The sequence below is a fragment of the Bactrocera latifrons genome, unplaced genomic scaffold (assembly GCF_001853355.1).
Source record: "Bactrocera latifrons isolate USDA-ARS-PBARC rearing strain unplaced genomic scaffold, ASM185335v1 scaffold_95, whole genome shotgun sequence".
In the NCBI taxonomy this organism is placed as follows: Eukaryota; Metazoa; Arthropoda; class Insecta; order Diptera; family Tephritidae; genus Bactrocera; species Bactrocera latifrons.
Genome location: NW_017537656.1, coordinates 8,920 through 21,066, shown reverse-complemented (window position 1 = coordinate 21,066; position 12,147 = coordinate 8,920). Strand labels below are relative to the sequence as shown.

The following is a 12,147-nucleotide window of genomic DNA, read 5'->3' as shown; positions in this document are numbered from 1 at the left end:
ATTCATAGGCTTTTATTTTTTGAAGATTATTTCTTTAAAATATTTTGATCTTCCTCCGCTGCGTGTAATTTTCGAGCATTTCAACTGTTAACTGACGAATAACAAGTCCTGAAACGAAGCGCGATTGTCCGCATAGACTTTGGACTATAAACTTTTGAAATTTAACAGTGTGATAACATACGATCTTGGTGGTCAATCGAACAGTTCAGAACGTGAAATTATTTGCTCACCGAAGCATTCTCTTTATAAATCAATTGATTTAAACGATGTGTGGAAAGTTGCGCTGTCTGGTTGAAACCAAATGTCGCTGAGACCATGAGCCTCAATTTCAGGCATCGGTTATCATGGCATTGACAACCATATTTGAAAAAATATGGACCGATGTTTCCTCCGATCCACAAACCACACCAAACCGTTGTTCTTTCTGGTTGAAATGGCAGCTGTTGAATCTCTTCGGGTTGGTCTTTGTCCCAAAAGCGGTAATTGTGTACCCATTAAGCCAGAAATGGTCCGCATCGCTGAACAAAAATTGGCTCAAAAACGTCGACTGCTATATTTTCTTGCGTGCTGGACGTTGAATATCATTTATGCAGTATATTATTCATTAGGGTGGGTAAAATATTTTTTTTCGCTTGGTTAAGTGCTTAGGTACTAACGCCGTTTTGTAGAGAATGCAATTACCTATAAAATTTGTGAATATTTTATCAAGTTGTTGGATTGATATGTCGTTAATTTTTCTATCTGAAGATGGCAACTCTGGAGCTAGGAAACATGGATATCTTGGATAATAGCGTGATTTTAAGTAGAACATTCTTTTCTTTTTCTAAAAATATTTGCTTTACTGATTTGCTTTTGTTTGCTTTGAAGGATATGTCGCAACTGGGGGGAACGTCTTGGGGGCGCCAAAGCGATCTACGCTGTTTTTTAATATTCAGAAAAACACTGCAACAAATTTTTTTACAAAATATATTATAAATGATAAAGAGTTGTGCACTCACAATGTAATAATCTGAATAACAATGAAAAATATTAATTTTTACTCGAAAACTCTTCAGTCTTTGAATTTTTCTTATATCTTTCTTAAAAATAGTGATAGAACTTAAAGATGCACTGTTCTAGCTTTGATCGCTGCAATATCCCTTATCACATCATTGTAATTTAAAGCTGAAGCAGGTTCACATTCTATTGAGAGAATCGCAAGTTTGGACAGTCTATTCTGACTCATGGTCAATCTCAAGTAAGATTTGATCAATATAAGTTTGCTAAAAGATCTTTCACAAGATGCAACTGACACAGGTATAGTGAGTAGTATTGTTAAAGCTGTCGCCAATGTCTTGTAGGTTTCCAGTCCCATTGAAGAAATGTATAATAGAACTTTTTCTGGAGAAAATCGAAGAATTCATGTTTAACTGTGGCATCGCTCAATTATTCGTCGCTATGGTAAGCGAAAGAGGTGATCTGTTACTTTTCTTGTAATTCAGCTAGGTATGTGGAATTTTTAACAACACATCTGCCTACTGAAGCTGCAGTTGCCGGTGTAAGTGAGGTAGCTATTTATATAGATGAATATTTATACCGTATCCTTTAGCTGGTCGCATGGAATTTTTAAAATCACAGCTGCCAAACGATGCAGCAGTGATGAGTGAAAATTGGAACCATATCACAGGCAATGACATCAGTATTCCAGCTATTTTTCCAAGCGTACATGCCAGATTTGACAGAAATATGCGAAGTCGCCGAGCGTAGGCACAATGTACGCAGATCATAATGATTAACTCCAGTAATTGTAATCGTAGCTACATATTCCCTCCAACTGTGATATTATTTCATGCACCGGTGCGTATACGCAACATTAACGTGTAAACGATAAGCTGCCAAAATTTGTGCTTACAGTATTAATTAAGAATAGTACATACGCATTGGCATATGTATATTTAAGCTACAAACTCAGAATTGTTACTTCAACTCATAAGCCTTCAAAGTAAATTAATTCTTCCAAGTATTTCAAATACTTGCGAATTCGAATGAATATGTTTTCACAGTTATGAAACACACGAACATAAATTAGAAACTATCGAAAACCATCGATGGTGCCGAAAAACAATCGATGGCTTTGCGATAGTCAAACAGCATCGATAGTTTCAATAGTGTCATCGACAGTTTCAGGCCTCTACCATCACCCATCTGCATTATTGGATAATCTTCAACCAAAGACCACATGCAGCACGCAATAAAATAAAAAAAATATAGCCGCCGTAGCTGTGAGTGTACACGAAGACCATGGAGAGTCGATTCGACGCCATTCGCAGCAACTTACACTGACGTATGACACGAATTGGAGCATTTTACGTCGAGATCTCAATCAAAAGCTTACAAAATACAATTTGGACACGAACTAAAGCCGCTCGTCCGGATCCAGCGGCATCGATTCGCTGTAAGGGCTCTTGAAAAGATGAAGAACAACGAGAAGAGATTCAAGAGCTGCCATGATATCCAGAAAAAAAAAGCAGCGGTTTTGTATGATTTGTGTGCCGTTGCCATCATCGGTCCATACTCGTATAACTTCAAAAAAAAAAAAAAAAAAAAAAAAAAAAATTATGCCGGTGAAAACGTAACCGTAAAACATTAAATTTGAAGTTTCTGTGATTTTCCTTAAAAATAATAGGGAGCCTCGAAATGTATCACTCTTTATATATGATTGATTCTTAAAAAAAACTGTTTGCAGAAGCTATAACTGTTATTTATCAGTTGAATTTCCTTTCTTTTTCGATCTTCCGAGGGCGTGATCATTATTGGTGCGTGCCGCAAACTTTTTGTTGAGACAACTTCTAAACGCCATCTTGCACTAGCCGATGGGTGGAGCTATAAGAAAAGACGTATGATGATCTTTTTCTCTGGTTTTTGATGCGCATGTGAGCAGCTGAGATAGACTTTTCATTACTCATTTGTTGCTAATTTCTAGTGTAAGCATGTGCGTTGACTATTTGAGCTTTGTAGCAATCATCTCTTCATGTGCTAATAATAACTTGATATAAAAAATACGTGTAAGTGCTTTTAACGTGGTGAGTAAACAATTCAAATTTCATCAGCGATCACGATTTTGTACACATTTGCCGCCAATATAGAAAATAGAGGCCAGTCAACCATTTTAAAGAATTAAGAGGTTTCCCTTGGGCCATTGAAGTTATACGGACTTGAGCTAGTTCTGCAAAATTTGACTACAGCCACGCCTACTTCGCATATAGCACAGTTTTGCACTGTCAGTCACATTTATGTCAAATTTCATGTCAAAAATATTCATTAGTGCTTGAGATATGTATCGTTTTGTGAGCTGCTAAAAGTGAGTTCTTCGTTTTTCGCGATGTCGAAATTTGTTGAGCAAAGAATTTGTATTAAATGATCATTTCGCCAAAAACTCAACCCATATCGTCCCGCAACCACCGTATTCAACTGATCTGGCGCCGTGCGACTTCTGGCTGTGCCCCAAGCTCACAAGACCGCTACGGGGACACCGTTTTTATACGATAATCAAGTCGCAGCGAAGACGGAACTGAAGGCCATCCCGGAAAGTGACTACAACCAGTGTTTGGAAGAATGGAAAATCCGTTGGCATAATATACTACATCTAGTGGCGATTGCTTTGAAGGGGATGAAATTGATTTGGAAGAATAAATAAAGAATTTTCAAAATAAATACAATGTCACCTTATTTTTTGGGCACAGAGTACATATGTATGTATTTTATGCGTTTAAGGCGGCCTGCACAATCCAATATGATATGTCAAAACAAATGTTTGTTTTAAATTTTAAATTATCAAATAATATATAGCTTTTCTTTCAGAAGTTAGTATTATTTTTATTTAATTAATCTTTGTTTTCAGAGTAAATTCTTTTTGTATTTAATATATTTTATTTTTTCAGATAATATTAATCTTTTCTTTTAGATATTACAAATTCAATGTAATTATTCTTTATTTTCAGGTTTTAATAACCTTTATTTTATTTTCAGGTATTTGTCTGTTACAATATTTTTCCACTCTTTTATTTTCAGGTTTTAATAATTTTTCTTTAATTAATAATTTTTCAGATGAAATTATTTTTTTAAATTATTTTTTAATTTGTTTATTATGTAAGCTTTAATAAAATAAAATAAAATAAAAAAAAATTATGTAAATTTTATGTAAATATTTATTGAACATAATACAATTAATAATTTAAAATTTAAGTTTAAAAAAGTTTTCTTTGAAATTTTAAGAAATTTTTAAAGTAGGAATCAAAAAATACAACCCTGTATCAGCTGTTTAAAATGCAACCCTGCATCAGCTGTTTAAAACGCAACCCTGCATCAGTTGTCGTTTGGGGATATTACAGCAGGACAAATATACTTTTTTATATCACACTGCTGAATGAGCGCAACAAAGATGTATGATCACATGTATGCATACGTGAGTGGGTAGAAACTGCACGCGCCCAATAGCAAACTATATATGTATGGTTACCCACACTTTCACCCATTGATTATCTGGTATTTTACCCGCTCATGGTTAGCAGGGTACTTAAATTTTTATACAGGGCCTCTAACTTTCCCTTTTGTGTGTTAATATATCCTATACAGGATACTTTTTAGAAACAAATTTATTTATAAGTGAGAAACAGAATTTCACAAAAGCGTTTTTTTTTTTTGTTGCCTGCTGTTAACTCATAACGCTTAAAATATGACGAAATTCAAAACTAAATTTCATTCTTTGTAATGCTGGCCAACGCTGGTGAGTTTCTCTCCTGAGGTTATGTATACGCACTGACGCACTTTATGCTGTATTTGGCGGGCTAAAATAAAATGAATTTCATTCTTTGTAATGCTGGCCAACGCTGGTGAGTTTCCCTCCTGAGGTTATGTATACGCACTGACGCACTTTATGCTGTATTAGGCGGGCTAAAATAAAATAAATTTAATTTCTAAGCTTTTAAGGCATTAAGTAAATAATGGGAAATACTTACTTTTGTACGTTGTTGGTGTTAATTGTGAATACAGTTAAATTTCAGTGCAAAATTACTACGATTGTTAGTACCGATCCCAAGGTGAACAAGGTTTATATATATGTAATACTTTAAAGAGTCATAGCGATAACTCTGGTTCCTGCTTGATCGACTGCAGTGGTAACTGTTGCATGGGTACAGACAACTCGTTGTCATTATTACTTTCTACAGCAACAGTTTGTCTCAGTTTCTGTTCAATGATTTGCTGCAAATCACGCAAACTCTGTTCGTCCATTTTGTCAATTAAAGGCATCACCAGCGCAAAAGTTTCATCAGCGTGTGTATTATTCATATTATGGACGTCGTTTTCATTTGCGTCCGCTGCTGAGTTATTAATCTCATTATTGTGGTCATTATTTAGCGCTGCTTGCGATGCGTATTCAGTTAGTAAAGGTTCGGCTGTTGCTGTGTCAATTGCAGCCGCTTCTTTTAGTAGGTGGGGTTTAAAAAATTCCATCTCCTTCGCTAAATAGTACTGCTTACCACGGTTCGGTCCACGCTTTGTCTTGTAGGCGTCAATGGAGCGTGCGTAGGCGGCGCGTATATTTCGCCAGCGTTCCTTGCATTCAGGCACTGCAATAAAGAAGCGAAAATATTTATAATTTTTGAAAGTATTATTTATTTAGGCATCAAGAATTTCCCACAAATATTTCATTTATTTCCAGAATATTTTTAAGACTTTATTTTAAATATGTTGTGAACCTCCATTGTAAGTTACGGTGCATACAGGGGTATATGTGAATATGCATATGTATATACATGCTTTTATTAGTTTGTAATTTAAATATGATCAAACCTGTGCTATCCTTCTTCACCGCATTTATAAATTGTTGAGTTGGCAAGTGGCGCGTTTGCTGAAATCGCGCCAACAATTTGTATTGCAAATTCATTGACGGTTTTGTGACATCACCAAAGGTACCAAACTCACCTGGCTTCCCCCACATTTGGCCTATTTTGCTCCAAGCTTCATCTACAGCATTTGTTTTACCATAACGATCATGAGCCCTATCGTACAACTGTGGATGCGGCTCTACCAAGTTAACGAGTTTTTTATTTTCTTCGCGATTATGGTTGCGTTCGCCGCTATTTCGACTCATTTTGTAAAAATTTCAACTGACTTGACACTATTTACGCGCGATTAATCAACTTTTTGCAAATTAATTGTCTCAAGTCTTCGCATCTTTATAGGTGTGCACTACTCCACTGCCAATATGAAACTGAGCTATTATGATAATGCTAGATCACTCAAGTTACTATACGAGTATGAATCATCTAAGCTTGACAATGGCTAGCCCGTAGCCGCTAACCAGTAAGAACAATAAGCTATGTAGCGCAAAATACGACGTAGAAAGAAGTGAGACACAAGTATGATTAGTTTTACAAGTTTTAGTTTTAGTTTTCTAACAAAATTTGTGACAATATTTTTTATAACTAATATCAGAAAGCAACTATTTTAGCGCGTTTATACTTTTCTAATGATCTAATACTTTATTTTTACGAGAGAATTTACTATCAAAAATTAGATTTCCGATATTAAGTCGAAATTAGGCGAAAAAAAAAAATTTAAAAAAGTAGTGCAATCAGCAAAATTTCATTGCAGAAAATAACATTGTTTCGAAAAATAATATTTGCAAATTTCACGAAGCTATTATTGACAATAAGTCCATGTCAGGACTTGATTTTTCCTAGATCAGTTTGCATGATCATAAAAATATTAGTTTACGCCAAATTTCTTTTAAAAAAGATGCAAAAAGTTAATAATCAACAAACAAAAAAAAACTGTGTTACAATATTTCTAAGTTTAAATTTTGAGTTCATGTAAAGAATGTGAGAACACAAGGTTGAATATGTATATCATGTATTCTATTACATATAACTGTAAATTTTTTGCTTAGGACCAGCAGTTTTGGCGGCAATGGACATAAAACTTTTAATTATTAAAATCCAATCATTCCCTTTCCCAGTCTTGTTTTCGACCTCTGCTCACTCATTATATTAAGCTTAATTCGCTGACGGGCTACTATATATTCCTAGTTTAAATGTTCACTAAATACATTTATGCTAGTGGAAGGTGTGATCTGCAGTTAGTATCAAATTTTAAATGTAAACCAATGAATTGCAACTCTGGTGTAGTAAATTTGCTATGATATGTATATATCACGTTGAGAGCAAGCGATATCAATCGAGGCATTTTGTCAGTGAACTGCGACAGAAGAAAGACTAAAATCCCTCTTTGTGAACTTCTTCTTCTTCTTTACTGGCGTAGACACCTCTTACGCGATTACAGCCGAGTTAACAAAAGCGCGCCGGTTGCTTCTTCTTTTTTTCGCAAGGTATCGCCAATCGGGGATACCAAGCGAAGCCAGCTCCTTCTCCAGCTGCTCTTTCCAACGGAGTGGCGGTCTTGCTCTTCCTCTACTTGCACCGGCGGGTACTGAATCGAATACTCTCAGAGTTGAAGTGCTTTCGTCCATTCGGACAATACTCGTATGACGTAGCCAGCGTAGCCGCTGTCTTTTAAGAGATATACGCTGTTCGAAGCTAAGCAGCTTGTGTAATTTAATTTGGCGTGGAAAAAGCAGATTTAAGCAAATCAATAATGCTTGAGCGCCATCAATGTGTGTTCCAAGTTCCATTGGCACTACTCGTGAACTACGCAGATATACACAAAACTCACTTGACTTCCCTAACGATGCGTCTATCGTTCACCTTGTTGCATCTGTATTCTTTGGTCTATAATTCCTGATTACAATCCTTTTTCGTACAGCAGAGAATGTTCTAACTTTTTCAGCACTTCTTCAGCACTTTTACTGTTTTTAATTTTTTTAGAAATTCTCATTCGCTTTAATACTTGTTGAACTTTTATAAATTCTTTGCCTCCAAACCGTCTAGTATTTACGGTTTTGTATTGTTTCGCTGTTGGTGTGCAACTGAATTGCAATATTTACTTTGTAGTTCAACGAACTGCAGTCGGAGACCGTTAAAATGCTTACCCTGTAGGAAATCAAACATGTTGAAAGCTATAGTGCACTAAATTTGGAAACATTTTTTTTACGAGTCTTACTTTAAAACTGTTTGAGAAAAGATTTTTATTGTTGTAAGATAATGGTTAGGTATTCGGTAAAACTCAAAAGGTGAAGTTGGGTTCCCATATAAAATACATATGTATGTACATAAGTGATCAGCGAACTAATGGTAAAGATTATGAAATTTTATCACACCAGCGGTATCAAGGCTTGTATGGAAAAAAATAATAAAAATAAGATATATTCATGAAATTTGGGAGGGCTTATTGTCTAATGCAGATCTCTATAGCATAAATCTGCCATACTCGTACTAACTGAGCGCTCAAATGATTTGTAAGAAATTTTTTCATTCGTGAAGAATATTATTTACTTTATATTATTCACTTATCGAGGTTGTGAGTTGGGTTAGGGACCCGCCACATAGAAACCACATTCAATGAAAAAGTGATGTTCCGTGGATGTAATGGCTATGACTTTAAGGCATGCAGAGGCTGACATTACCGCCGTCTCAGAAATGATCGGAAGTATCAGTGAAAGCCATTTTGAAGGATGATTTGCATCTAAGAAAGGTAAAAGTATGATTGCTTCCAAAATAAAAATTTTTTTGAAAAACGGCGTCGAGTTAACGTTTGTTTAACAATGTTTTCCGACTGCCAGCATAGCATTACTAGCGAAGTGTCTTGTCTCTATGCTTACGACTCGGAAACAGACGTGCAAACGATCGGATATCGTGGCAAAAATGAGCCGAAAAAACTCCGTCGAAGCAAGTCTTACTATTTTTGGCACACAGAAGTACATATATATATAAATATTAGGGTGATGCACAAAAAAAAAAAAAAAATTCACTCGAAATAAGGCAAAAAATTTTTTTTTGGTTGGTACTCTGAAAAATGGGTTCCTAGACACTTCTAAGGAAGCCTCTCCAAGAATGAGTTCTTAATTGTAACGGGAAGGTCCTCCTACTTACAATTTTCTATTTTTTCTTGTTATCATATAGAAAACTTGAAAAAATATCTTGTTCCTTAGATTTTGTAGGAAATTTACTGCTCTATAAAAATAGTCTTTAGGAGATATTCATCGTCAAACATCAATGCATATTAGGGTGAATCAAAAAAAAAAAAAAAAAATTTCTTTGTTTGGTACTCTGAAAAATAGGTTCCTAGGCACCTCTCAAAAAGCCTCTCAATAAACCTGTGAGTTTCATCATTCACAATAATTTAGTTCATTGAGTTATAAAATTCATAAAAAATAAAAAATTTTCACAAAAATAATCAAACTTTAACTGTTAAAACCTTTTAAACGGTTGGCTTTACGAAAAAATCGTACAGACCTTTTTTGTAGAGCATTCAATTTCCTACAAAACCTAAGGAACAATATATTTTTTCAAGTAGTTGAAAGCGAGATATAAAGTTTTCTATATGATGATAAGAAAAAATACTCAGAACTCATTCTTGGAGAGTAAGGAAGCCTGTGGAAGAAGGTGTCTAGGAACCTCGTTTTCAGAGTACCAAACGAAAAATTTTATTTTTTTTTTTTTGAATCACCCTAATACATATACATATATATATATTCATATGGCAGAATGCAGCTTATCATCGTACGTGATATAACAGCTTATTATAACGTTTTGGGTGTTGATATGCGCAGCAATTTTACAATTAATATTTCAACTCAATCAAACGGAATGAATGCGACATTCGTTTCTTAGCTGAGCGGTGGCTGGAGGGTTAACAGCTTACATATATTTGCCAGCTTAGAATTTTCTTATAAGTAATGGTGCATAATAAGGTAATAATTGAAATTTTTAAATAAAGCACGCAGCACTTTGTTATCTTTCTGGCAGAGTGTGTTTTACATTCCAGACGAACTGCACCGGCCGAATTTAAGACCGAGTGAATCAGAGCAATTTTATACATAATGTTTTCACGTGAAGCGAGTTGCAGTGAGAATAGTCTGCAACGGCCGCAACAAATGGTAAACAGAAAGCAAAGCTTCCCAAATGCGGTTTTCCAAATAGTTTCTAAACGGCCTTTCAACATCATGCCGAGTGTTGATATGATTGAAAGTTATTACCTCATTTCTAGTCGCAAATTTCTGTAATTTTTTCTCACTGCAATTCGGTAAATTTTTGCCGGTAGCGTTCGCTTTTAATGGCTTCAGTCACTTTTAGAAGACCATGACAAAGTACAAAACTCTGATCCCACCAAATATGGTGCATTATCTTGACGTCAAAGTTATTTTTTCGTTAACTATTCCGAGAATTATATAGTATTTTTAGTACTCTAATCTGTACTCTAATTCTATTTTTGAAAATCTTTGAATGGCTCTTAACCTCAAATATTTTTGTATGTAATATTAGTAGCTTTTGGTTTGACCACCAGTGTGATCACGAGTATTTATTACTGAAGTCTTAATCAGCTTGAACAATTTCAGGAAGCATGTAGTATACTTCTAGGGTGCTACGAATTGAGTAAGCTGTTAAACGAGCAATTGCCTCCTTAGTAGGTTAATATTCTAAAGCGCGAACGCATTAATTGTGATCGGTGGCAAACACAATTGTCTTTATTCTTCCTCTGTACTAGCGTAGACACCGCTTACGTGGTTATAGGCGAGTTAATTATCGTCTTTATCGATCCTGACGCAGCCTTTTTCTTCCTTAACACCAGCTTACTCAGCCGTATTAGCTTAGTTCCTTTTCGCAACGCGCGAACCACTGTGTATCTTTGTGTCTAAAATGAGCAAACTCGACTGAACGATATTAGGTTTTTAAAATTTACGTGAGATCTTACACCATACTGAAACCCAAACAGCACCTTTCTCAGCTAATAACACGTGGTAATGTTAAAAATAGATAAAATCGAGTAAAATTTCCCTTAGCCCTCATATACCTAAAATAAGATTTTCGAACTTCTGTTTGGCTTTATATCATATATATGTATACAGTATAATATATATCGACTTTTCAGTTATTTGTACCGAAAATTGTTAAATTGGGCTATTGCTTATCTACCCTAGCCACTATATGTCTAATATTAATATATATATAATTTTAACGCTCCATCTATGAGTTATTTTAATGGAACTCTGTGGGCACATTTTCCCGATGAGAATATATCTTGAGACCAAAAACGGTTGAAGTATAAAAAGTTCAGAATTCTGGTTAATTTTATAAAGAAAGTAGAGATTTCAACAGACGTGTAAAGCCTTCGATCTTTAAAAAAAAAAATCTGAAAATTTGTCGTAAGAAAAGTTGATTGAAAATTGCGCTTATTTTAAGTGTTAAGTCGATATAAGATGTTCTGGTTAATTTTGAAATAAAAAACTTAAAAAAATGCAATATGTTAGCAACCTAAGAAGGCAAGTACCTTCAAAATCGTCAAAGAAAAAATCTTTTCTAGAAAAAAAATAAATAAAAACCAAAAAAATATTTGAATTATTGATGTAAATTTTGAGGTTATGTGAAAAAGATGTTCAAACAAAGGTGTTAGGTCATTCCATTAACTAAAACTTTGCCATACAACTTTTTTCTAAAACACTTTTGTTTTTGCCAAAAGTCAAATTAAACAATCTTTAACGCTAAAAAATTCAACCACACTCTCCTCCCTTTCTCTACATTTATTTTTCACTTCATTTTTTCTTTCATCTTTTGTTTTCAATGGGTTTAATTCCACCAAGATTTCGTTTGATTTCAAAAAATATCTACCTTTGTCTAGTGTGTGAGTTACTTTCAAAAAAATTGCTTTAATTATGTGCTCGCCTAGACTGGAGTAAATACAAAAGTAAAACAATAAGTACACAGTTACTTTCTGCAGCAAGTGATTTCCGACTTACCAGCCAGTAATTTCAATAAAACGATTTTTTTTTTTAATTTTCAATTGGTATATATTTAGTTAATTTATTTATTAAACCTTTGATTGATTACATATATGGTTGTTAAATATAAACAAACGCAAGCAAATGCAAATGTACCATAGTATTTTATCATAAATGGGTAAATAAGTATTAACGTATGTATATGTATAATATAATTTAGTTTAGTAAAATATATTTATATGTATATATAGTTTTATTGGAGCAAAAAATGT

The 12,147-nt window shown here is 34.3% G+C and overlaps 1 protein-coding gene across 2 annotated transcripts; it reads right to left on the bottom strand.

Moving 5' to 3' along the window:
• Window positions 1–4,616: 4,616 nt before the first annotated feature.
• LOC108977746 (transcription factor Adf-1-like) lies at window positions 4,617–6,339 on the bottom strand. 2 transcript variants are annotated; one of them, XM_018947607.1, is made up of 3 exons: window positions 5,833–6,339; window positions 4,998–5,609; window positions 4,617–4,932 (listed from the first exon to the last, which is right to left on the bottom strand). In XM_018947607.1, the coding sequence occupies exons 1-2, from the start codon at window positions 6,131–6,133 to the stop codon at window positions 5,116–5,118; spliced, it is 795 nt and encodes a 264-aa protein (XP_018803152.1). In that variant the 5' UTR covers window positions 6,134–6,339; the 3' UTR covers window positions 4,617–4,932; window positions 4,998–5,115. The 2 variants fall into 2 exon arrangements, with proteins under 2 accessions (XP_018803152.1, XP_018803153.1); XM_018947608.1 differs by having other exon boundaries at window positions 5,965–6,339.
• Window positions 6,340–12,147: the final 5,808 nt, after the last annotated feature.